The following is a 27,353-nucleotide window of genomic DNA, read 5'->3' as shown; positions in this document are numbered from 1 at the left end:
TATTCTTGATATTTTTAAAACTTTATCCAATTTAACTTTAAGTTGTGATGAATGTTCTCTCTCTCTCTTCTCTCTTCTCTCTCTCTCTCTTTCTCTCTCTCTCTCTCTCTCTCTCTCTCTCTCTCTCTCTCTCTCTCTCTATATATATATATATACACACACACTGATGCACAATGAAAACGCAACACTCGGGTCTAATGGATTTAATCAAATATTTTAAACATAGATATCAAATAAAGTCACAGAAAATGTGAACAAAAATACAGATCAAAGAATCATGATAAGTTTGCAGTATGAAACGTGACACAATGTCAAAATGAAAACATTACAAAGTTAGTATCGGGTATGACCTCCCTGAGCATTAACACAATCCTGGCAGCGTTGACGCATACATCTGATCAGCCTCTGGATAGACTGCTGTGGGATGTTCCGCCACTCTACCTGTGCAGCTGCAGCCAGCTGGCGAAGGTTGGCTGGTGATTTGGTCCAACAGATGTTCTATTGGACTCAGGTCAGGAGAAAAAGCTGGCCATGGCAAGACCTCGACATTGATTTCTTGAAGTTGTACAATTGTAATCCTAGCACTGTCTGGTCTTGCATTGTCCTGCAGGAAAAATTGATACTTCTGGATTGGCTTGCAGGAACGGAAAAACTGTTGCCTCAAGGACTTCCTCAATGTGTTGCTGAGCAGTAAGGTTGCCCTCAATCTGCACCAAAGGTGTTCTTGTGTTAAATGAGATTCTTCCCCACATCATCACCCTTCCAATGCCCCACCGGTTGGCTTGAAAAACACAACAGTGGTGGGCCGGTGTGACCCTCTACCTTCCAGGACGTGGCCTGTCCTTTACAGAGCCGGTTTCTTGGTTTCTCTGGACTAGTCTGCTAATTGTTGAAGCAGAACATCTCATTCTCTGAACAACTTCTCTCACAAACTTCCATCATGCCGATAGCAACCAGACCAGACTCATTACTCAAGTGGGGCATGGTCGTATCTTTCGCTGTTCTTACGTTAATTAAAATCATGTATTTTTTAAAATGGCTATTTATACAGATTCTTAATCAACTCATTTTGGCAATTTGAACTCAACTCAAATACCAAACACTGAGCACCTGGCGTTTTTATGAAATCACATGATTTGGGCTCAGTATTTTGTTATCCCAAGGAACAATAATCAAACAATCAACAAAACCTACCTGCTCACTATTTAAAATGTAAATAACATTATCTATTGTATCTTATGTAACATTTCCTGACATCCAGCCTCGTTTGAAAGATTACCCTGGAAGCAAATACTGTTTTAACTTCACATGCTTCTGTACTTTTTGTACAATATTTGCAACAATATTGGTAAGATTTAAAGATGTTGTGCAAGTACTAGTTCCACAGGGTTTTTACTACATTTGGTTACACTGGTTATTCATTCTCATTACCCGCATCATAATGCAAAATAATCATGCGGTTCCATTTTTTTTTAACCCTTGTAAAAAATGAAGCAACATGCTGCTGCTGCTGCTGCTTCTGTGTCTATAAAAGTAAACAAACCAACATGCAGTTAGAGGTATAAACTAGTGCAGGATGTGAATGAAATTGATTAGCAAATACTGAATGTAATTTCTTTGAGTACTATTGGTGTTTTCATATGCGTTTATGTGTTTGTTTCCTATACCAGAATAGAGCTTGTGATTAAGTTCACCAAGTCGCAATGAAGTGGGCACAAGCAAGACAAAGCTGGCAATGAGCTAGCATCAAAGATGCATAAAATACATCTTAAGTGAAGCTTGCAGTGATATTGTTAATACGGATTACACTGGTCTACAGTACACAGACGTCACGTACACACACGTTGGTAAATATCGAAATTGCCCTGGCAATGACAAATTATGCATATTATTGGAAAATAAACATTAACCTTTTTATTTTTAGTAAAATTCATCCTGTACAGGGTGGACTTGACACATGAGAAAGCAGTTAATAATGTTGACAGTGGAGGAAGGTTTGCTGGGAATCGAGATTTTTTTCTTATTTTTAACTGGGAGCAGGCACTTGAGTTAATGAGTCATTGCTAAGTTACAACATAACAATAAGGATGTTTTGCTATCCACAGTTAATTGGCCTTGTGAGAATTAGAACTCTCTGCACTGTAATTCCGAGTGTGCCCTGCTTCTGGTCTTGAAGTTTTCGGGTTTATTTTTGATCACATGACATCCCTTTAAACCTATTTTGAGCCGATTCTGTTTCCTAATTAAACTCAGAAAAAGCTGTTAATTACAAAACAATGTCACTTGTTTTACCTTCATATCTTGACTGAGCCGGATTCTGTTTCGCTTAATTTTGATTTCAAAGAGACGTGACAAATTACATTAGTTGCTCATCGCTGATCCGAATTGCATTACATTCTTGCAGTCGCCTAGTTTATCATGCATTTGTTATTTTCACTCATTTAACAGAGTTGTCCCTACAGATTTTCTTTTCCCATCATTTTAAAACTCCTTGATTTGTAGCAAAGAAATATATTCTTAAACCAAGTTTTTAATTAGTGTTTTTCTCTTATTTGGCTGCAGAGACAGCTTAACAACTACCAGATAATATTCAGTTCAACCAAAAAAAAAAAAAAAATTCCAGATAGTCTTAACTGTTTGAATTATTGAAGGGCGTTTTTTTAGTCCACCTTATTGGCCAGAGTAAACCTACTGTAAACGTCGGTGGCACAACAGGACGCAGACGTGACCTTGGTGGAGCTGGCCCTTTGTTGGCATCATTTGGTCAGCAGCAAAAGGTAGAGTATGTGATCTGGGCAACAATTGACATGTACAGTGATGAGCCTGATATTACAACCCTTGAGAGGTGGTCAGCTAATAATTTGCCTTATTACTAAAAATGTATATAATATATTGTATGCAATAATCATAGCAGACACTTAAAGGATGTACTGTACAGCTGTTTTTTTGTTTTTTTTGTTTTAAATACAAATTCACAGTGGAATAAACCTTATTCCCATTGCCAGAACTGCATTCTATTATGATGCAGGATTGAAGTATTAATTTTGTGGTTTTTCCATTTGTGCTGCAGTAATGTTACATATTGTTGTGCGCTTGTTAATACTGTTCATTGGAGCATATTGCATTTACCAAAGTGGTCTAATGGCCAGATCTAGGTTCAGAGATTTACCTAATGCACTAGGAACGAAGTTCGTACCTGACTGTTTAATTCCAAAAAATGTTATCCAAATCGTATCATTGGTTCTACTCCTATTGTGAGAACATTGAAAACAGAGAATCAGCTTGGTATTCTGTGAAGTCAAAGTTTTCTCACAATTCTTGTATATGCCGTAGTCTCCATAATCTACTTACCGGTAGTTTGTGAGCTATGGTGTGAAAGAAAGACGGGCGGAAAACATCATATTAGTAGCTGCTCCCTGTTTTATGTGCTGCTGATAGTGTGTCTGCGTGCCATTCCATCACATCTTGAATGGAGTTACTTTAGATGGTATTTTAATCTGAACCTTTTGTTTTGTCCAGAATGGGGCTGTAGTGGCAAAAGTTCATTACAGTAGTGGCATGTGATCTGCTCAGCTTTGAAGTATTTTGAACTTTAACACAGTTTTGGTCTCCCTAAGAGGCTTTTAAATCCTTTTGTTTTGAGACTATAAAGTACTTCTAGTACTCCATTCAAGACCCATTCATAAGAAGTCAGTTTAGTTACTTAAAGGACTTGCACGTAGAAGTACAAATATAAATCAATAGTTATAATCCCTGCAAGCATAATCTAGTTCTAAGTAAATCATTAGTATTATGTGGAGAAACTGAAAATATGCCTAATAGGATGTTTTTATGTTGGTCATTTACTGGAAGGCAGGAATTAGTAAATCTGGTCATAAACAATGTCCCTAGACATGCAATAGGTGTTTTTAATGACCACGATGAGCCTGCTAAAAGAAGAGGTTATTTCTGTGTATAGCGTTTGAGAAACCTGTAAAGCTACTAAAAGGTGGCCTAAGGAAATCTTGTTTGGCTCTGCAGCAGGCTTTATTTCTATAATTAGGTTTTGTAGACAATTTTAAAGGATACCAGTAACCAGTTAAATGTTGTTTTTGTGTGTGTGTGTGTGTGTGTAATGAAACCTAGGAAGAATTTGCAATTTGTAAATTTTCTTTTAAGGTATACTGAAATAAATACATAAATGAATAACTATTGTTTAGGTCTTTTTGTACAGCTCTTTGCCAAAACTACAGAAGTGTCTTAATATTTTTGATGGGATTAACTGTGATTTTATTGACGTCACAAATGGGCTCATAATGCGATTTGTGATTTTCTAAAAAAAACCTTTTCATATGATTGTTTTGTGGCTGTCGTATGCATATACGAATTTGTTGTACTTTCTGTACTTTAGACTCAGCCATTGTACAGGAAATAGTCCAAACAACATGCTATTTTCTGTTTACGTCCAAATCCGAGAACCCTTTTTTTTTTTGTCTGTTTCCAACTGCCCACACCTTGTATAGTAATTCCTTTTTTTCTGCACATTTAGTGTTTGTACTTTTAATTGCATGTTAAATTCATGCATTGGAACAGCCTTTTCTTGGAGGGAGCAATTCTATTGAGACATTTAAGAATGTATTACTATATGGTGGTCAATTATGCATGGTCCGTACTGATGCAGATCTATGTTTAATTGAGTAAACGTTTTAATCTTTTATCTCCGTCCTACTGTTTTATGGCCATCCATGCACTAGCAGCTGGGCTCACCATCAGAATAATCTCAAACCAAAGGCCTAACATGGACACACCAGCCGGTAGTTCCTCAGTGCAGTCATTGTCTTGTTGAAATACTTTCTTACTTCCATGTTCATACTAGGGCACACCTTATATTTTGCCTTGCTTCCATATTCATGGCGCAGTGACTATTTTGTAATGCTTACTGTACTTCACTAAAGCTTTTTATTTCATAATCATAGTTTTAAATCAGCTTTTCCTGCTGTACCTCAGCTGTGCTAAACACTACCCGCATTAGTGTGAAATATAAACGTATTCCTTGTACTACAGTAGTTCACAACATATTTCTTGTTTGTTTTTTATCTTTGAGATGTGGAGAAGCTGACCTGTGCTTGAGGAAAAAACAGATAATGTTGTTGTTTTTCTGCCACAGTATTTATTGTCGAGAGCATCTGAAATAGATAATAGATTCACTGAAACTTCGCTAAAATCTACTGTCATTCTTCAGATATTTCTGTAATAAAATAACAATTGTATATCATTTAAACTAGTTTCTTTATTTTCTTTTCCAGCTCTCAAGATGATGAAAGGCCAATGTCTCCATTTTACATGAGGTATACTTTAGTTTATTTTTTGTTACGTGAATGTAGTTTTTCTACATAGTTTACAGTGTGTTTGTGTATATATAAATTTGCCTACCTCTTTGGGCAATAGAGATTAGAATTACTGGTATACCAGATGTGGGCCTATATGCAGCAGTGTGGAGTAGTGGTTAGGGCTCTGGACTCTTGACCGGAGGGTTGTGGGTTCAATCCCCAGTGGGGGACACTGCTGTTGTACCCTTGAGCAAGGTACTTTACCTAGATTGCTCCAGTAAAAACCCAACTGTATAAATGGGTAATTGTATGTAAAATAATGTGATATCTGTATAATGTGAAATAATGTATAATGTGATATCTTGTAACAATTGTAAGTCGCCCTGGATAAGAGCGTCTGCTAAGAAATTAATAATAATAATAATAATAATAATATGCATAAAACATGTCGTAAATTTCTGGCCATTCAAAAAATTACCGTTTTATAAAATATAATGATTGATAAGACTACTGCCTGGTTATTTTACAGGCCAGTAATGGGTTTAGATATGATTTAGCATCACGGATTGTTACCGAGATGTTTTACCTAACCAATTGTCAGAGATATGCAAATGAGCTGTGTCCCCTACTTAAGACGTCAATGGCATACACTGTCTGTCACGTTATGGCTACGGGACATGTCTGGAGACAGGTTGTCCGAAATATCGAGATGTCCGGTTTGTATGTCTCCTTTCTTTCTTTTTTTCTTTCTTTCTTTCATTCCTGCTATTTTGGCGTTTTTTTTTGTTCATAATTACCTACCTAAAACACAATTATTTTTTAATGCGTTTTTGATCATGGTGAAGCATATTCGTAAGTATTCATATTGGGAGAAAAATGATATACGTGATTATAATCGGTGTGTAGTTTAATTGTGTTTCCAAAATAAACACAAAGACGTTATTTAGTGGACGGTTCGGTACTGTACATACACAAAGATCAAACGAAGAAACCAGTTATAACGCATTTCTTTCAGAAGAAGCCAACTCTAGGTAAGAATGTTTAGTTGTGATACATTTTAGTAAATTAATTATTATTATTATTATTTGTTTATTTAGCAGACGCCTTTATCCAAGGTGGCTTACAGAGACTAGAGAGGGTGAACTATGCATCATCAGTGTTTTTCCTGCACAGTGGCATGCCTTCCCCCTCCCCTGATATAACGATTTAAAAGCTGTTAGTTTTTAGTATTTTCATGTATTCTATTTTTGTGCGATGGCCCTGATGCCATGGGCTACAAGAATTGGAGGTAATTCTATCCATAAATTTACTGTTTGGCGACAGCATTTTTTAAAAATATATATTTCTTAAGAGAAAAAAATCCAAGGAAGTGCTGTTTTTTTTAATACTGATGTGTTGTAGGCAATGTTTAAACCGGGCAGTTGAGTTTGCTTTATTTATATGGGTTTATTTATTTCTCGTTATTTTAACTGCACACTGATGCTCTGTCCAAGTGCTGCCCTACTTGGCGTACATTTATAGCTTTATATAGTACTGTCTACTGGCTAATGCATGGGGCCATGTGTATTTAGCGCACAGGCCGACTTGCTACAACACTAGGATCACTGCGATCTTTCGCCTACTTGACACTGTGCTAGCCTGCCCTGGAAACTGGAACTGTAGCTGGCAGTGCGCCAGTCTGACGTTTGGGACTTTGGGTGGTTTCAGTTGGTCCGCTTTGTGTAAATATCTGTGAGCGCTGCAGCGCTCAGTGGGTAGTTGTTTGCTGGCTGGTGTGTTACTGTGCTGTAGTTGCTGTTTGTGGTGCTGAACCCGCTGTGCTATTAACTAAGAGTGTGTTGTTGGCGTCCTCTTGCAATCCCCTAACTCGCTACAGTATGTTTCAGAACCGACTTCAGTCGTAACGCCTCCTTTAACCCTGATTCCTTGATTTCTTACATTATTAACATCTTCAAAAGAAATTGCGACACTATAAGAGAAAAAAAACAAATTCAGCCATATCTATGTTAATATTGTGGTTCATGACGTAGAAAGAGTTTAACTGAGTGCATCATTTCGATACGTTTGATTGGTCTTGTAGCAGTATGGGTGAAAATTGAATGAATGGCCTTTCCCTGCTATATGATCACAGAGTTTTGTCCCAGGAGGAAGTGTCACAGTGTAGGCTATAGGAGGATTGGCAAACTCTATACTTAAAGTAAAGCCTTCTAAATCCGTTTTTTTTTTAATCGTGGCGTCATACAGTCTCAGCAGTCCCATCACTCTTAGTACTAGTATCAGCAATCTTACCAGTTCCAGCAGTGTCAGCACCAGTCTTGCCAGTTCCAGCAGTGTCAGCACTGGTCTTGCCAGTCCCAACAGTAGCAGCACCAGTCTTACCAGTTCCAGCAGTGTCAGCACCGGTCTTGCCCGTCCCAACAGTAGCAGAACCAGTCTTACCAGTTCCAGCAGTGTCAGCACCGGACTTGCCAGTCCCAACAGTAGCAGCACCAGTCTTACCAGTTCCAGCAGTAGCAGCACCAGTCTTACCAGTTCCAGCAGTAGCAGCACCAGTCTTACCAGTTCCAGCAGTGTCAGCACCAGTCTTACCAGTTCCAGCTGTAGCATCACTGTCAACAGTTTCAGCATTAACTTCAGTAGCAGTGAACCAAACCCATATCTCTCAATGAAGGTATAAACCCATCTACTTAGTCATATTTGTAAGTTATATTCTTCTTCCCTTTTAATATCACATATTTTTGACAGTGTGAATAGGGTAATTTTAGGTTGTGTGGTTTTGCTTGGAGACAATTTGTTTAAAAAAATATGGGTCTTGAAATTTCAAACATCATCCAAGGTGGGTCACTGGCTAAAGAGTTAGCGACTTATATTGCTTTGCAGTTTGCATTAATAGTCTCCAGGTTTTTTAAGACGATAACTTTCACCTTTGTAACATAGCTACGTACCTGGTTTCCACCAGTACAAAATGTAATTCTTCCACCAGGCTGCTGGGAAACGGTACAAGTCACGCATTTGTGACTATCCCTCCAACACATGCGAAGCAGACACCGTAAAAAAGGTACAGGGTCTGCTACGAAAATGAAAACAAAAGAAAAGACACAAGAAAAATGTGCAGTGGTTGCGAAGGCAACCCCGGGTTCTGTTGTATTGAACATTTCAATAAATGGCACAGAGCAAGTCGATAATGGCACACGTTTTGATGATGTTTGATTTTTATTTGATAATTACTGTTTACTGATTATTGTTGTTACGTTATTAGCAGCGGTTTTGTTTTCATTGTTAAAAAAAAACAATTATTTTTTTTTTTTTATCTCTATATTGAATATGGGTATGTAGTACACAGCAGCATTAAGGGTTAATGAAAACACAGTTTAAGTAATTTTTCTGTGTTTTATTCATCATATGTTAACATTTTCTAACAATCTGTTACCAGGGAAGGTTTCATTTTTACGTCTGGAGTTTAAGTGGTTAATAATGTAATGTTAAGTTTTAAAGTTACTGCATTTAGGAGTCATAATCCGGATGTTTGCCAGCACTGTACTTTTCCTATCACATCTCTTTCATTTTTTAATGTGACTGTTGGTCATTTTTACCAGAATACACAGAGCGCGTTTCATTAAATTACAGCTTCCGTTTTATAAACAATTGGAGGCATGCCACCACCTACAATTGCAGTACAATAAGAACCACAGGGGCCAAGAGAGAATTTGATTGTTAAGCATGTCATGGTTGTTTTTCTGTTTTGATATTTTTCCTTTTTAAAGGCAATTAGAAGGAGCACCGTATCACTGTATCATTCTACCAAGTAATAAAGTGGAATAGCTGCATGCCTTTGTCTTATGTAGGTATTCACGTCAATTCAGGCCACTACGATTTCAGTTTACAAAATCTCCCTTATTTTGAAAACTCAATGTTGACAGGTATGGTGAAGTTTCAATCAGTCGTTTAAGTAGGTAAACCTTTGGGGAACAGTTCCACATTTACAGCAGTCTGTGTGATGAAACTTGATATGGACATTCCTTAGCACAAGTTCAACGTTCTAAGTTCCAGGTCATGATGAATGATGAATAGATTTATTTAGGCTTTATTATCATATTTGAATATGTATCACAGAGACCTTTTCCATGGGACTGATCCCATCCAATGGAGTAGCTGTTAAGTATTTAATTTCTTTCCATGCTATTGGGGTAATTTCTAATTCACTGAATGTAATTAATTTGTTATGCCTTTTAAGTGGATGATTAACATCCGTTCTTGTAATTGATTACACACTACAGTAACCGGTAGCTCTTATGTTATGCTGTCATTGGTTGACCTCTAAAAGTGCCCCCAAACAGTTCAAATATATAAAGCTGTGATGCAATAGCCGGGGTGGTCCAGTCCAGAGAGCACATTGAAGTGGAGATTCCTGGCAGTAGTGACAATTATGGTAGTTTTATTTATTTTTTTAACTAGCAGTAGATATTTCTGCTATCCTGGGGATTTTTCAGGCACAACGTCTTGTTCTTTTCATGAACTGTGAGCAGTGGAAAGATATGAGGTAATTTGAGCTAAATCAGCATCATAGCTTTGTTTTGTCTTTGAAATGTGTGTTTAAATAATATAAATGGTCAGATATACCTTCCTACATACATTTCACATTGTGAGTAATTTATTGCAAATAATTGTAACTGTGAAACCTATAATCACGGAGAAACTTCAGAATGATGCCAGGCACAGCGACATGACCTTATCAACCAAGACAACTGTTTTAGTGATTTTTTTTTATATATTTTTTTATAAATGTTATGTGCATTAGATCCTAAACCTGGTGGGCATTTTCCATTTGTAAAATGACTGATGAAAGTGGAATCAGATTAGCTGAAATGTAAATGAACAGCCAAGTTTGATACCCCATTGGCGAGGATTCAGTCACGTACATGTCAGTATTGCAATTAGATGCCTCTTAACTGAAACAGTAAATAATCTTAGCGATTTTTTCTGTAAACTTTTAGCTAATTGTAAGACTCTGTATTTTGGCAGCACCATAGACGGGGTAAATGTCAATGTGTTTTGAAAGAATGTGTAATGTATTGGTTTACAACAGCATTCCATTATTCTTTGACTAAAGTTCCAAATGCCCCACCCCCCCAAAAAAATGTTGGCTATTATACCAGCGAATAGTCAGAATAATCCCCTTAAACCTAATCTTTGATTAAAGTACTTGGAAATACCTGCTAATTAAATCAAGGGAAGGAAATATTTATCTTGTTACCATTAGCACAAGAAGAAACTGTAGATGCTTAACTTGTGCACTCATTTTATTTATATTTGTGCTATAAATAAAGTATGTTCTACAAAATGATATCTTAAAGTATAAATCCACTGGGTGAGTGTGTGATTGGTCGCGGTGTTTAACTTGACATCTTTGTTGCTGTGTTTACTTCTAAAATTCTTATTTATCTTATACTGTGTCTACTGTGTAGAATTAGACATTAGTGCTCTCCAACTTCCTTCTCTCGTACTGTACCTTATGAGTGTTGGTTACTGTTGACGCTTTGTGTGTCACTTGTTAGTTTAGCATGTCTGGTAGGATTGATCCTCAGGTCCAGGTCACGTGCATTCTGCTAGTCTGAACATGCCATGTTCTGTGTTGCAACTTGGCCGATTACAGCCCTGAGAATTTTTTTTTTTTTTTCTTGGTAGCTATTATACAGGATTCACAGTTAGGCTATTATTTTGCTAATACCCATTCTCTCTTTTGCCTGGATAGGTTGTAGCTCCATATTAGAAATGTATATCAGTGCTAATAAAAGGTCAACAGAAGAGGTGGTCGTTATTTAGGGACAGACAAACAAACCATAGAAACGTATAGCTAATTGGTTAATCTTGGTTTAGCCTTGCCATTTTCTTTACAAACATAGCCAATTTACTTTTTTATTTAGTCTTTAGAGGTAACACACCTTTCTGCAGGAGAAGCAAATTGCAAATAAATGTATGTGTTTCTTCCACTAAGTATAAAAGGTGTGTAGCTTTATGTTCAAAGATGTTGCTCTCTAAAATGTTCATAACCACTCAAAATGGAACTTGTACCAGTTCGCAACAAATGCATTATGGTGTAATTTGACATGTGGGCTGCTTCTGTAAACCACATATGAGGAACAAAAACCTGACATTGATGCAGTTTCAAATTGTGTGTGTGTGTGTGTTTTTTTTTTTTTTTTTTGTCTTTCTGGAATGAAAGCTGCAGTTTAAGCGCTGTTGTGCAGAAAATAATAATAATAGACAAAAACAAACATGAACAAACAAACAAGGCACAGTGGCCAAAATAAAAAGGCTTAAATAGAACAATACTTGCTAGAAATACTAATGTCAGGCTGGGCATTCGTCTTCACTGACCAACACCATATACAGAGCATACAGTGAAACTCACCTACACACCAACCGTTTACACCAGCAGGTGCCCTGCCACACATATGAAATGAAATTGTGCAGGTACTAAATTAATTTGGCGTACTACCCACAGCTATAGCCCAAACAAATAATAATAAAAAGGTCAGAGTAAATTTAAAAGAAACAGTTAGAGGCTTAAACTCAGTAGTCTGGTATTGATGAATATATCTATTTATTTGCATGTACTGTACTTATCCCCCCCCCCCCCCCCCAGCAGTCAGATTGTTGATTCTAATATTAAATATAGCAACAACAAAAAAAAAAGAATATAGCTTGCAAAAATACTGGGGCCTGCATTAACCTTATCAGTCACTGAAAAACTCAATTACATTTATTTTCATTCATTATTAGTTTTTTTATTTTTATTTTTTAAATCAAGTGAAACTACAAGAAACTTGGAACAAGTAGACACGTTTCAAAGCTCTTAAATTAATAGTTTTACCCCAGAATTTGAGTGTTTTGAAGTTATGGATGGATAACTGGTTATGTAACCCGAGCCATTTTGTTGTTGATGTTGTTGTTGTTGTTGTTGTTGTTGTTGTTGTTTTCTTTCTTGATGGTATAATCAATGTAGAAAGCAGTTTGTTTTGAGATGTACACTATATCAAATCTCAGTGGTATTTATACGCCTTGTCTTTCAGTGAATGATATATTGATAACCCAGTTGTTGCTGATTTGAGGGTGTTGAAAATTGGTATTCCAGAGTGCATAACATTATGAGCCAATCAGAATGGGGAGGGGGGAGAGAATCGGTACAATTCCACCCCTTCCTTCCCCTCAGTCTGTGCTGCATTGCTTATCTTCACTCTACTGCTCACGCTGCTCTGCTTTAAAATGCCAGTAGATGAAAAAGAAAGGTGAGGGGAAGAGAACTGCTGCATTGCCAGTTCAGTCCTCCTCATTTTTCCCCAGGGATGGATACCTAAGCAATTAGAGTCAAGTGAAATGGATCTGCTATTCAGTCGTATGATGGGATTTTTTTTTTGCGTGGAATAATCTGTGTATGCGGTTTGTGTTTCGGTATTCAGTGGGTGGTGGCACAGTGGCTTGTGAAACCCCGTTGTTTTCAAGGAATACACTACATCTTTGTGAGCCAGAAAGAGAGAGTGAGGACTGAGGTTCCTAGGAATAATTGATGACACTGCATCTGGTTTAATCCTAAAAATGGATTGAGTGTGCCGGCTTTGCAAATGACACGTGGAAACCGTGAGCTACGTGATTCTTGTGCAGAAATGCTCTGTCGGCTTCCACTCATCAGATTAATCTAACGTGCTTCTTATCTTTCCCTTACTTTAGTGCCCAGATCTCATCTGTCAGTCATAAACCAGCATCTGATGAGTAAGTGCTCTTATATTTCATAAACCCCTGGCTTTCATTTTACAATTACAGCAGTGTTGTCATCGGATCACATTATATTGTTTGCTATGCCGCAATATATTTTATATACTATAACATATCAAATATTTGTATAAACACAGTGTGTAATTGCCTGCTGTGCATTTCTGTCTGTCTGAACCTGACCACATATTATGACAGGTTTGCCACGAATCTTGCTGTTTTTGTACATCTGTGTATTCCCTGCACTCAGGATATATTTCTGTATATAATTTATAGATTACAGTGTGCGTGACAAATTCCATTCCCATTTCAGTCTCCTGGAGAAGACAATCAGATCAGCAGTGGAGCAGCACCTCTTTGATGTGCATGGCTGCGGGGGTCAAAGTTCAGAAGAATCTGAATCGGGGACGTCATCCTCCACTTCATCAGTGATTGCCAGGCAGAGAAGACGACATCTGAGAGATCAGGATGAGACACAGAGGCACAAAGACATGTAGGAACACTAATAATATCATAATGGGCTATTTAGCTTTTAATAATCATGTTTGCTAGTGGCTGGAACAGGGCAGACACAGAGCAGCACAAGCAGGTCCTGAGTTTCAAATCCCAGGCCAAGCTTGCTGCAAGTATGTTTTGCCTCAGTCAGAAACAGCTTTAAAAATGTGTGCAAACTGAATTCGAGGGACCACTGGAAATTTAAGATGTTACATTTATTCTAGTTTTATTATTTGTTTGTTCATAAAGACCTAAGACAGTAACTGTTTATGATATTTCTTACATTGTAAAGTGTTGCTGGCAGTTATTTGTATGACTGTTGCGGGTTTAGTAATACAGTCTGGTTCGATCTTAAACTTGTCTCTGGCTAAGACAACACCCCTGGAGAAGCAAGCAAAACGTTCGCTTAGGCAAAGTATTCTCTAAGACAGAGTTGACCACCAGACACACTATGCCGAGGCCAATCACGTCATGAATCAATAAATACAAATATATGTATTACTTATGTCATGAAGCACATGCATCAACATATGAAATTAACAGAAAAACACAGCTTTTATTAACACAGCACCCCCCTTACACAGCAGTAGCTCTAGATTACTCTCGCGATGACAAGTCGTTTTTGAAAATATTGAATAAACCATTTGCATAGAGTTTGATGATGAGTTATCAGGTTACAAAACAGTACTGTATCAGTTTTGAATCGGTTAGCAACGAATCACTATCGGTGCCAAAAAAGTATTCTTTTAAGCCAGGGGTTCTCAAACTTTTTTTGCTGGGACCCCCTTTGGAAATATTTCAGGCTGTGATGGCCCCCCACCACCACCATCACCCCTACCCCGACCCCGCGGTGCGATATCATATGAAATTACTGTACACCAGTGGTCCACAACCTTTGCTGGCTCATGGGCAACAACACTGAACAAGTAACGCACCGCTGGCAACATCATACTTTGCTCTACCAATCAGCCTGAAGAAACATGTACATGTGGCAAGCATAATATAGGAGACACAATTACTCTCCCTCAGCCTAAGGAAACATTTATGTGTGTAAAATAAAATATAGGACCTTCATCTCAGACAGTGGCGATTCTAGAGCATAGAACTCAGGGGGGCACCAAGGGGGGGCCCAATTTAATAATGGGGGGGCACTTCAGGGGTTCTAATCTAATAAAATGCCCCCCCCAAAAAACAACTGTGTTAATTAAAAATAAGAACTCTGCAATGGCATAATCTGAAGCAAAACTGCATTAAATGAAGTGGGGAAAAAAAACCACACCACACACAATTGTGTACCTTCCTGCAATTTAACGAATTCTGAAGTGCCTTGAACTCCCCTAACTTTAGTATTAACCTGGTGTTTTTAATAAATATATAGTATTTAAATATAGGAGGCTGTGTGGTCCAGTGGTTAAAGAAAAGGGCTTGTAACCAGGAGGTCCCTGGTTCAAATCCCACCTCAGCCACTGACTCGTGTGGCCCTGAGCAAGTCACTTAATCTCCTTGTGCTCCGTCTTTCGGGTGAGACGTAATTGTAAGTGACTCTGCAGCTGATACATAGTTCACACACCCTAGTCTCTGTAAGTCGCCTTGGATAAAGGTGTCTGCTAAATAAACAAATAATAATAATGATAATAATAATAATAATAATAATAATAATAATAATAATAATAATAAATAGCAATAAAGTATAGAGTAAAATAAATATATAAATAACATTAAAAATACTTTACTTTAATGCTGACATTAAATGTTGGGTGAGATTGGATCTGATTTAAGAAGCTGACTGTGACTAGAGAAATACAAGAAATAAGAACGCTGTCAGCACATAATTAATTATTTAAAATGATTGTCACCCATATTTTTCTCTTAATAAACCACAAATGTGAAATATTGTGAGCAAGAACAGAACGGACCCCAAATTAATTTCTAAATGCATCATATCATATGCTACTTGAATTTAAAATGGTGGTAATATATATATATATATATATATATATATATATATATATATATATATATATATATATATATATATATATAAATAAATACATAAATAAATAACACAGCTTGGAAAAATAACAACCTTTGATTGGTTAAACAGCATCACGTGACCATGCGTATATCATGGCTTGCATACTAATGAGCCGCTTCACAATGAATAAATCACTATGCACCTCTACATTCTATACTCCATGACAAACTGCCATTTTATTTGTTATTAGTTACAAAACCACTGCCACAAATGAGTGACATTCCACATAACTCCTTTAATGTATTTGGGGATTAAAACTGATAACTGGTACAATACCAGCTTGCTGAGTGAAGACAGCAGTCCACCTGAAAAAAAATAAAAATAAAATAAGTGCACCAGCAACTGTCAAGAGTAACACATAACAGCAGATGAGGAATGGCTAAATTAAATAAAAGAAAACTAAGGTTGAAGAAACACTAAAAAAAACAACAGCATAGGCTGTTAATGTACTTAAAGACTGGCTTAAAGAAAGCAAAACTGGTCATTAATTTTAAGGATATAAATCCAAAAAATCTCAACATCAGTATTCAGACTCCAGTTCTATAACGCTGAGAGCTAAACTAAATAGATATTTCAAGAGAAGTGTTAACATCTCTGCTGACAGCGAGTTTAAAACCAGCAATAATGTACTCCTGTCAGTCATGAAAACTTTTAGAAAAGCAGGTAGACAAGGCCAGACTCCACATCCTGAATTACTGGCCTAGATTTGAAGCGTCTGCGGGAAACTAAGGCACTGTCCCATGACACCGTGGTCAGATTGGTGCGTAAAGTCTGGTTCGATCTTAAACTTAATCTGGCACGACGTGGACACGAGGGTGTTCGACAACTAACAAAAACATCTTTTGAGATCCGAAAGGATGAAAATGGACTATGTGCCTCGCACATAAAGAGGTCACAAACTCACCTCAAGACCCGGCTTCAGCATCCATAACAGCTGCTCTCCTGTCTTCCTCAGTGTTATTTGAAACTCCGCCCAGACCATCAACATCATTAGCTTGTGCTCAGTCTTCTAGTTTCAAGATGCCACTTTCGAAGCATAAATTCACAATAAATAGAGACGTGCAATTTATTTTTAATAAGTGAACAATACACTAAATTAAATTAAATTAAATGTGGGACTATATTACACTGTGGATGTATACACAATATAAGTTCTGGTTTTGTCTTAATTTAAAATGTGTTTTAATTATTTTAATTCCCCCAAATGACAGGCAGCCGTGTTATAAGCAGTATAAACCACTTCAGGCTGTGCGGTTCCGGTGATATATACCACTTCTGGAGTGGTTATAGGGGTGATATATATCATGGGAAACGCACGACCCGTCGTGGTTTATACCTTATATACTGGAGATATATATATATATATATATATATATATATATATATATATATATATATATATATATATATATATATATATATATATATATATGGTATAGGAGGTGTTCCTATACTTAGACTACTGTACCTTTTCAATATAAATACTGTATGTCCAGACCTGGCTTTTAGTCAAAAATTACTGTCAAAGAACTGCAGTGAGATGCACTCGATAGAGTCCCTATTTCCCTGACCGGTTGTATAAATATTTTAACTGAAGGAGAGAAAAAGGGGCTAACTGGAAGATTTGTGAATGTGGCTCATTTTGTATTTACTTTTTTTTTATTTTTTTAAACTACACAGACGTTGAATCCTTTGTATGCATTGCTATCATTTGAAAAGAGATTCTTTTCTTTTTTTAGGGACGATATCAATAAAGAGAACATTCCCTCTGTATTCAGCACCACCGAAGACAGTATACCAGTCTCACGGGACGGAGAGAAGAAGCAGAGAGACTGCAGCACCTCTTACATTGAGGAGAGCATGAAGCTGAAGAGGCAAGTGTCCATCACCAAGCTTTCTGAGCTCAAAGAAAACAAGGAAGGCTTGATTGTAAGTACGGCAGCATCCTACAAAACCGCTGGTGAGCAATGAACAAGCCCATGTTTTGAAAATTAATCCCATCACTGACTGTCTGACTGACTCGTTTCACGGCTGTTAAAACCAAAACTGAAAGATGGTCTAAAATATAATCTGGAGGAAGGGGGATCGCATGAAGGAGCGATCTAGCCATTCCTTCAGGAAAGATATTATTCTTATCTGCAGAGATTTCATCTCATAAAGAGTCTATGTGTATTACCTGTTTTACCATAGAAAAACAGATAAAATTTGCTGATGGTTGCAAAAAAAAAATACACACGTTGGTTGGTTTGTTCTGTAATTTAGAACTCAATGTTCAAGAAATGATAAAAATCTAAAGGATATGATTTTATTAGCTGGGACTTGCACAAGTTGGCAATTAACTCTTGGCAGTTTTTCATTATAATCCCACAGAGATATGTTATCTTCGGTGGATATGGATGTTTTCTGCTTTGATGTGCGTTTTCATTGCTTGTCATTTAAGAGTACATCAGACAATTATCCCTGCAACAGTACTAAAAGTTGCTGTCTTATTTATTATGTTTTGACAATGACCAATCCATGAGGATGCTTTGATTGAATAATACTGTGTTATGTAAGGGTCTGTGACATGCATTCCTCTCAGACAGCGAAGACACAGATGCCACCAAATGTCAAACACACGGGAACATATGATATTCAATACTGTATAAGCACTGCCCTGGCAAAGGCTGTAGTTGTGATCAAAGCTGGTCTATCATCCCCCTCTGGAAATGCTGTAACGGTATGCAGCCAGGATGAGATGACCTAGTGGTTAACTGCTTGCTCAGCTGTTTCAAGGCCTTTAGGGGGTTTGGCATAGTTTAACCTGTGGATGTTTTAAAAGGGGGGTTGAGAATGAGGTCACACATTTATATTGCCTGGGAACTACTGGAAGTTTCTGAGTGAGATTAGTGGCTTATCATGTGTTATGTTGTAAATTATGTATTGGTGAGTGGGCAGGGTTCTCCGAGTGGCATTTTGTTCTGTAGTTTCATCCTTTCAGATTGATCTTAGCATGAGTATTTAATGTTTTAAAATCCTCTAGGGTTTATACTGGTACAAACCACCAGAGAATGTTTGGGGGGTGGGAAACTAAGAAGATATTTTTTCTATTCTTGAAGATGATTTTATTTTTTGAGTTGCTGAATTGCACTGTGGAGCTGATGCGCACAGTGATTCCATTTTAAATTACATTTATTTGTGACTTTACATTCCAGATTATTACCTATTTCTGATTCAAAAACAAGTGTTGGGAATGCAGATACCCACTTGCTTTATTTGGTGTTTACTCTAAAAGCAAGGAAAGTACATGCAAATAATATAATTACACTCCATTGCAATAAAAAGAAAATCTGCAGAAGATACAAACCGCAGCCTGCTGTGTGTGATGTGTTCGACTGTACATTTATTTGTGTTCATTAAAAACAGGATCCTTGTTTCAGGTAATGGAATGTTTTGGCACATCAAGACTACAGGACAGAACAAGGTCTGAGAACATGGATTCGCTACTGGAGGAAAGGTGGGATTGTGGTTTAATTTGTGTACTGTATACTGGTATCTGTATATGGAATACTTTTATAGCATAGATATTTTAGTGCATTGGTTTACATTTAGTTTTTCAGTCAACCAACCACCTGTTCCTGTAAACAGAAAAGTGTTGTGTTTTTTAAACTTTGTTATCATTTTATTTTATTGAATTATTTAAGTTACATGCTGTTTTATGTGAGAAGATCTTTGATCTTCAGCTTATTTTATCTTTTAAATTATAAAATAGACACTTGTATTTATTTGAAAAAAATAAATACAAATGGCAGAGCTTGCACACTAGGAGTTAAATATGAAAAGTTGTTAAGACATTTTTCGTTTGCTCTGTTAGTTAGATTCAAGGTTATGTAAGAAAGTCCTCTAAAATATGTGGTGCAAAGAAATGTGTTTATAACAAAGATTTTAATCTCTCTGAAACAAAGCAACATTGTCATGCTGCTGCTGCTGCTGCTGCTTCTGGAAACATGACATTTATTCTGTCTATCTGATCGGATTAAACAAAAGTAAGCCAACTGATATACCAGAAAGTAAAAGATAATATAACTAGGCACAGCACACTCAGATTTTGTTTTTTTATCAAACATAGCAATTACTCTTACCATAATTGTAATTTAACGTTTGTGAGGAACCTGTTATATTAAAAATCAGTGCTTGAATGAAGTAATTGAATTTTAGTGCTGAAGAAAGCATGGATGGAAAATCGAAAACTCTTTGATTTCAATTTTTCAGAAATGAAAACCAGAATGAGGAGGACTCTGTACTGCTACCACTGGTGAGTGTTTTGTTTTATTTTATTTTATTTTATTTTATTTTGTTCATGTTGCTGTCCTTAATGTTCTTTAAGACCTTACCAGAGGTCTAGATGTAAAAAAGATTGCTGACGATATCATCCAGAGGGCTGCAGTGAAACGTAATGTCTTTTAAATGGGGACATCAGAGGCTGTTCTCACCAATTCTCTAAACAGACCCCACCCCCCACCCCGGCATCCCTTTTCAAAGCACCCAGTGGCAGAAACAGAAGTGATCGACGATTGTTAAGTCTTCCGAGGTTGGAGAATGAGCATTCTGCATTGCAGGATGTAAAAGGTACAGTCGGAAAGATTCTTAAAAAACTGCAGTACTCGGGTAGCGCATTCCGTATCCATTTCCTTCAGTTTTTAGAAATACGATGACATCATGAACACATGAACGATTCATCCCGCCTTCCGGTTTGACACAGCCGCCACTTAAATTGATACTGTCGCCACGTAGTAGTACTCTTCAGTGAATGTTTTACTTTTAACAACTACAATAGTTCTGATTGTGAAACATCCACATTTACATTTTGATGGAACTATACCAGTATGGACTGACTATGCAGGACCTTTAAATTTTAGCCATTTTTTTAAGGGCAATGTTTTTAACTTGACAGATTATTAATTGCCTTTATTGCATAAAACCAAAACTGGGGTGGGTGCTTATTTTTCATAATGGGTGCTTGAGCCCCGGAGCCCCCACGAAGCTATGTGATGGGGTTTTAAGAGGCTCTGTATTTGGGTTGTGGATGGCGGACCAGAGGTTATGGTTGTGTTTTTGTTAGTTTGTTATTATTGAATACAAGTAAAATGTACTTTTCTCTCCTCCGACTTGCTGCATGCCATTTTGTCTTCCTGGGGTGTACTGACTGAAGCAATTCATGACGAAAATCATTCACATCGCCCCTGTGAGGCCAAAATTGTACAGTTTGGGTCTCGCTCAGCTCGACAAATAGCCAGTGAAAAAAACCCATACCGCCAGGGCCTGGGGCTCTCATGGCTTGGATGTGTCAGGGAAAAGGGGCATGAGAATACCTGAATCCAGTTTAATTAGGTTCATTAACAACACATCAGGAGCAAGCAACAATGTGTCAGGTGTTTACAGTGGTATAACACGCAGGACACCTCAGGCGTCCTCGCTGCAGCCTTGTTTATAGAGCCATGGTTGCTTGGAGTTGGAAGCTCCTGGTAGGGGCTGCTGCAAAGTGCTACATTAGGACCTCCTAATTCTAATGCTAATTCTAGTGGACACACTGCTGCCAAAGGCAGCATTAGTGAGTTTAGAGCAGAGCTATTTTTTTCATTTTGTTTGTATCTTGGCTCCTCGTTGTTTGTTCTCACTTTTGTTCACAGGGCTCTTAGCTGAGTGAGTTTATAGTTGTAACTTTCTTGTACATGCTGATAGATCTGGGTCATGCGTTGTGATACACCAACACTTTCTATGTAAAATTCAGTCAGTGAAACAGAAGGTGTTGCTTGGTAGTATTTTTGTTGTTGTTTTAGCCTTGCTTATGATCAATTAAAATTTGATATATATATATATATATATATTAGGGGTGGGTTAGAGTACATGAGTACCGGTACTCTAAATAATTATAATTACTCAAGCACTCATGTACTTGAAAATTGTTTAATAGTATCTCTTCATGAATGCAAGTTCAGTATATTATAGCGACAGGTTGGCAGACTTTTGTTTCATCTGGTCCTGTGCATTCACGTTATCTGTATTGTTCTGGGGTGGGACCATACCACTAGTTTAAGTAGTGTGTGTGTGTGTGTGTGTGTGTGAGCCGCTGTAGGGTGCGGACCATGTCATCTAGACCCCTTTGCTCTGCCCCCCCATGAGAGTAGTGGTCCGCTCACTTCTCTGTGTGTGAGGGGACTGATAGAGCCGGAGCCTGTGTGTGTGTGTGGAATAGAGCGAGCGAGAAAGTTTTTAGGATAGACAGGAGGAAGGATTTATTGTTTTTGTGGTGTGGTCCTGACCCAAACACAGACCCTGTTTAATTAATAAAGTAGTTTTGTTAGTGCCTGAATCCTGTATCCGTCTCCTGCTTTGAGCTTCAAGACCAGGGGTCGTTACAATATTTTATTCACATATATGATACCTTATACAATAGCCACGGAAGTCATTTTGACGGCTTGAGGTTTTCAAATTTAAATTACTCTGTGTGTCTGAAAGTTATGTGGTTGACCATTTATGGCTTTCCCTAAGTAACTATCCCGACGGCGCTTGAAAGGCAGGATCACGAAAATAAGAAGTTATAAGCCCTGAAAATATCAGTAGGAGAGATTTCATCTTAAAGCTAGCAACAGCACTTCAGCAGAAACATTTCGATGAGAAAACTGCAGGCTGCAGCAGCTCAGCCTGGATTCTGTGCTGCACCGAATGACACACGCAAGAGCTAACACATGTTACTTTCCTTTTAAATTAAAAACTACTTTTGTTTTTACAGTTTTGTATGTACATATACCTGTTTACACACTACTTTCTTTTAAAATGTTTAATTTATTATATTTTTTCATTTTTTTGAAGTAGTGCTTTATATGTTTAATTGTTCATTTAAATACAGCGTTTTGGCTGTGCAGATGTTTGATATGATGTGTTTGAATAAAACTTTTGAGTTGTAGCTGATAGTCTGTCTTTCATTTTAATATTGATGTTGTTGAAAATGTAACCGTCATAATGACTGCCGGCGGTGGTTTTAGGTATGAGTATAACCACGGAGGTTCCAGTGTTCACGTGGTAATTTTTGTGGCGCATATGCTGAATAATACTGTCTGGCATTAGGTTTGAGTACTCGAGTACTTAACATTTTTAACGCTTGAGTACTTGAGCACTAATTTACTCAAAATTCCCACCCCTAATATATATATATATATATATATATATATATATATATATATATATATATATATATATATATATAATCAAGAGAGAGAGAGAAATAGATGGGCTTCAGTGAGACAGGAAAATAATTCCATCTAAGGTTTCTGTGATGTCATAAATTACGAGACAGAAGACTGAAGAGACCCATCTTATTTTTTATAATACCTTTGTGATGCTAATATTAAAGAAGATGAGGTTCAGCAGTACAGCTGGTTTTTTTAAATGTAGTGTTTCAGTGCTGTACAGTCGTTCTGTGTCGTTATCCATTAGTGCTTCAGCTTTATTTGGATGATTGCCTTTACCTTGTTTTCATTTCCCGTTCCTCTCCAGTTTCTCTGAGATAAGAATGTACCAGCTTTACATTTTTTTTTTTTTAACATATTCTCATTTTGTTGGTCATTAATGAACATTTCTGTATTGTCGAGTGATTGAAAACGATACATTTTGTGTTTGAATTGAAAGTGATGGTCTCGGAGTCGAATGGGTCAAAGTTCTACATTTTGCTGTAGATCTTTTTTTGACGTCACTACTGTAGTATTATGCCTTTTTTTTCGAATGGTTCAGGATGCAAATATAGCCTTCATCCATGTATTGTGTGTAAAATATATATATATATATATATATATATATATATATATATATATATATATATATATATATATATATATATATATATATATATATAAAATGTGTGCAACACTGTATACTTTAATTTAAATACACTGTACTATGGTCTTGAAAAAAGTTTAATTTGGTTTAAAAAACGTATTTTAATGTCTACAAAGTTCCAGCCTGCATAGTACATTTAAAAAAATTAAAATTAGAAATCAAGAGTTCTGCTCAAAATAAACATAAACAAATAATAATAATGAGACTTTTTTTTGGCTGCTTTGTTTAGCTGGCATAAAGTGGGACTTCAGCGGTCAATAAAAATGTGGCGTATGTAAAGAATCAAATTAGCACTTTGCCATCATTAATCCATTTAAATGATATTGAAAAGTTTTCAAATGAAGAAAAGAGCATAGAATTGGATGGGGATCTGGAATGCTAAGCGGGTTCAAACATTATAATGTGATGTAAGGATTTAGCCTTACAAGGTGCAAACCATTGTAGAAGTGAGTAATTAAGAGCTAACCCATCCTGTATTGTCTAAGCATCTGTAAAATAAATGCATATAAATTCACTGTAAAGAACATATTAATTAAATTAGGACAGGACAGAGAACATTTTCAGCGCTTCGCACCACAGTGATTCTTCATGAACACAACGTGGCTATAAATGCAATACAATGACAACTGCACATGGAATTAAAAATGCATATCAAAATGCAGAGTATTAAAATAAAAGTAATAAAAACAGCACTTAGTGTTTTGAATGCTTCATACGCTGCTGCAGACTCGCTTAGTTTAAAAAGAGAATATGTTCAATGAATCGCACTATTTGAACTTGAACTACTGTACATGCAAGACTGTTCTGTGTACTTGTTCATTTGCACTTTTTGATAGTTCTGCAAGATTTGTAGGTGTGAACAAGATGGCTTGTGGTGACGTCGGACCTGGGAATGCAGGACACACAGTACCGGGGTTGAATGCGCTGCTGCGCGTTTTAATAAAAAATAAAAGATTTAAACAAAATGAAACACTTTTGAAAGTAAACTGCACGTATGCCAAAATAGACAGATGTGAACACTGAACACAGAGCAAACAAGTATTGTGCTGATGTATAGCCAGCATGCGTAGCAATTGTTTTTTCTCTATTTCAGTTCTTTTTACTTGCGTTCCGCCTCTGAACAAACAACCTGGTTCAGCCAAAGCTGCGTTTTTTTTATACATGTGACCGTCTCCAGATTAACAGTAAATGAATTAATCTGGAGACTGCCAGATTCTACACACGTTTATAAAATAAATGTGTTTTTAAACACCAAACCATACATTTGAAATAAGAATATTACAAAATAATACAAAATACACACAGGGGTAGGGTGTACCCTGTCACAGTAGGCTTCAGATAGTCTCAGCTGAAAAAGCATAAGTAAAAAAAAACCTCTTCCATAGAACCCCAGATGTATACATAAAAAACCTCTTCCATAGAACCCCAGATGTATACATAAAAAACCTCTTCCATAGAATCCCAGATGTATACATAAAAAACCTCTTCCATAGAATCCCAGATGTATACATGTAAACAAGCCAAAACTAAATGTACCTTATTGAGTAAGGTGTGTTTAATTTGCATTTAATCAAAGTATATCTTAAGGAAACAGTTTTAAAAATGCACCAAAACATTCAAAATTGTTTTCCTAAGACAAAATAAAAAAACTGTGTGTATGTGTGTGTGTATCATTTATACAGTAAAATGTTAATGCATTATTTAATATAAGTTTTTAATGATGGATTCCCCAAAAATGTAATTTTCGCATTGTCCCTAATTATAACATAATAGAACACAGTTGTCTGTTAGGGGATAGTGGCTGTGGCCTGCGACCCTGGGTGATGACACTATTGAGCAATGCAGAAACTGAAGCTCAAGTTCGCTACAACCATGCCCACGTAGCAACACAACGTGTCATCGAGAGAACTTTTGACATCCTGAAGAGTCAGTTTTGCTGCCTGGACCATAGTGGGGGTGCCGTCATGTATGCGTCTATAAAGGTCTGTAAAATCTCATACAGCGCCTACTGCTCTCTGTACTCCTAACTCACCTCTCCTCTCGGCTGTAAGTGCGGCCACTATTCGACCCTCATTATCATGATTGCAGCTCATTATTTGTGCGTGTTGAGTAATTTGCATTGCTCATTAGCTTACATAGGCTACAGTGCAAAATAATTGCCTGGCTGCTAGGCAATTCAGATTTTGCAGGCTCAATTGTTTGCATGATGCCTATCCTTACATCAGCCCCTTAATGTAATCTAAACAAACTAATTGCAGTAATGAAATAGCTTTTAAGGCTAATTAGAGTGTTTTCAAGACAGTGGAAATTCCCAGCATTTTTTTTTTTTTCTTGCGGACTAACAAAACAAAAAATTTGCAAATTGTGAGAACTGCAACAAGTTACTTGTCCACCCCATTTAAAAAGATAAATAATGGGACATCTCTGTTTTCAGTTAAACATAGTGTATTATGCCTCAGCACATTTGGCAGCCTTCCAAAAAAACTGCACTCCCAGATCCATTTGAAAATGCCAAACCCACTGCGTGTTACATTTGTAGGTTCCTTCTGTATTACCAAGAGCTGCATTATAAATAGCCAAGTCCCACGACCGGCTACATAACAAGCACAGGAAATCACAGAGTGTTCGACCAGCTTAGCTGGCACTAATTGAAGTAAGCCTGCTCTGCCAGCATGAAAGCATTCACGTATGCTGTTAATGTTTAGCTTTAACTTGCAGAAGCTTAAAGCAGCGTCTGGTTTTACACCAAGAAAGAGTGCTGCTAAAAACCTCGGGCTGCCTTTTGCAAAAAAGTCACAGCCCTCACAGAGTCTGATCAATAATCTTGTTCACTTTACTTCACTGGCTACTGAAGTAAACAACCCAAGGAGCTGGTCGTGGATGATAGCACATGCAGAGGAGAAAAACAGTGAGGAAGACAGATGGGCGGATATTTTGGCCACTGGGAGTGACCAATTAGCATTCAGGGGTCACCGTGCATTGGATCTGGAAGGCAGGGACACGCAGACAGGCTTTATTACTGAAGTTAAGGAGAGTGCTACAGCTATTGTTGATCATTGCAGAACTCAGCTATGAAGATTCAGGAGGTGCAGAGTGGCTGTGAGACAGCTAAAACGCAAAGAAACCAAGAAGCGGGTGTTTGTGAAGAAAGCTCTGTCCCGGAGGTTCCTAGACTGGATTTGTCAGCCTTGACGGAGGACAACAACTGGGGAGGTATTGTTATGATTCTGCCTTGCTTTTTCAACCACATGGATAGTTGACATATGGACACTGCACTGATAGGCTGCATGCTTATTTTTTATTGTGTTATTTCAGTTGTTTCAGTTAGTTCTGTTGTTTTACTTTAGTAAAATGGTTGTTAAAAATGTAAGTGTATTACAAAGGGAGATTTATTTTTTATATCTTTTACACATATTGCTTCATGTCTTTTTGACTCAATACAGGATGTGATCATGTTTTATATATGAGACAGTACATACTGTACTGTTACTATTTAGTAGTAATTATTAGTTTTATAAATGTGGGATTAGACAGGGAGGAACCCGAAAACAATCTCTGATCTCTTTTGACTTATTTGCATGTGGGTGTTGAGAAACCATTAGGACTAAAGCATGCAAAAATAAATTAGATGTGATTTTATTTACATTATTAACACTACATTCTTATAAACATATTTTATTTTTATTTTGCTGGTAAATGGGAACCATACGACTTAAAAAGCAAAAACACATATTTATGTTTAGGGATTGCACTGTCCCTTTTGAATGTAGTGATTCTGCTATTTAAGCTGCATTTTTACTGAATTTAATTCAGGTTTTTATTCATTTAAATCCAAGTTAATTGATATAATAATCTTTAAGATTTGTTGA

The 27,353-nt window shown here is 37.0% G+C and overlaps 1 protein-coding gene across 9 annotated transcripts in view; it reads left to right on the top strand.

The window, feature by feature from the left end:
* The window catches only part of LOC117409372 (protein FAM13A-like), a 68,222-nt gene that overhangs the window by 22,438 nt on the left and 18,431 nt on the right, over positions 1 to 27,353 (top strand). For 7 of the 9 annotated variants that reach the window (XM_034015329.3, XM_034015327.3, XM_034015325.3 and 4 more), the window contains 7 exons: positions 5,286 to 5,327; positions 13,038 to 13,079; positions 13,393 to 13,572; positions 17,349 to 17,538; positions 19,029 to 19,105; positions 19,861 to 19,903; positions 26,547 to 26,697. In XM_034015329.3, the coding sequence (XP_033871220.3) occupies positions 5,286 to 5,327; positions 13,038 to 13,079; positions 13,393 to 13,572; positions 17,349 to 17,538; positions 19,029 to 19,105; positions 19,861 to 19,903; positions 26,547 to 26,697 (725 nt within the window). Of the gene's footprint in view, positions 1 to 5,285; positions 5,328 to 9,808; positions 9,850 to 12,542; positions 12,599 to 13,037; positions 13,080 to 13,392; positions 13,573 to 17,348; positions 17,539 to 19,028; positions 19,106 to 19,860; positions 19,904 to 26,546; positions 26,698 to 27,353 lie in introns of those variants that run through there. The other 2 variants (XM_058999285.1, XM_058999286.1) reach the window with 2 other exon arrangements.

Source organism: Acipenser ruthenus, chromosome 2 (genome assembly GCF_902713425.1).
Source record: "Acipenser ruthenus chromosome 2, fAciRut3.2 maternal haplotype, whole genome shotgun sequence".
In the NCBI taxonomy this organism is placed as follows: Eukaryota; Metazoa; Chordata; class Actinopteri; order Acipenseriformes; family Acipenseridae; genus Acipenser; species Acipenser ruthenus.
The sequence above is the reverse complement of the archived record's forward strand: the minus strand, read 5'-3'. Positions and strand labels throughout refer to the sequence as shown.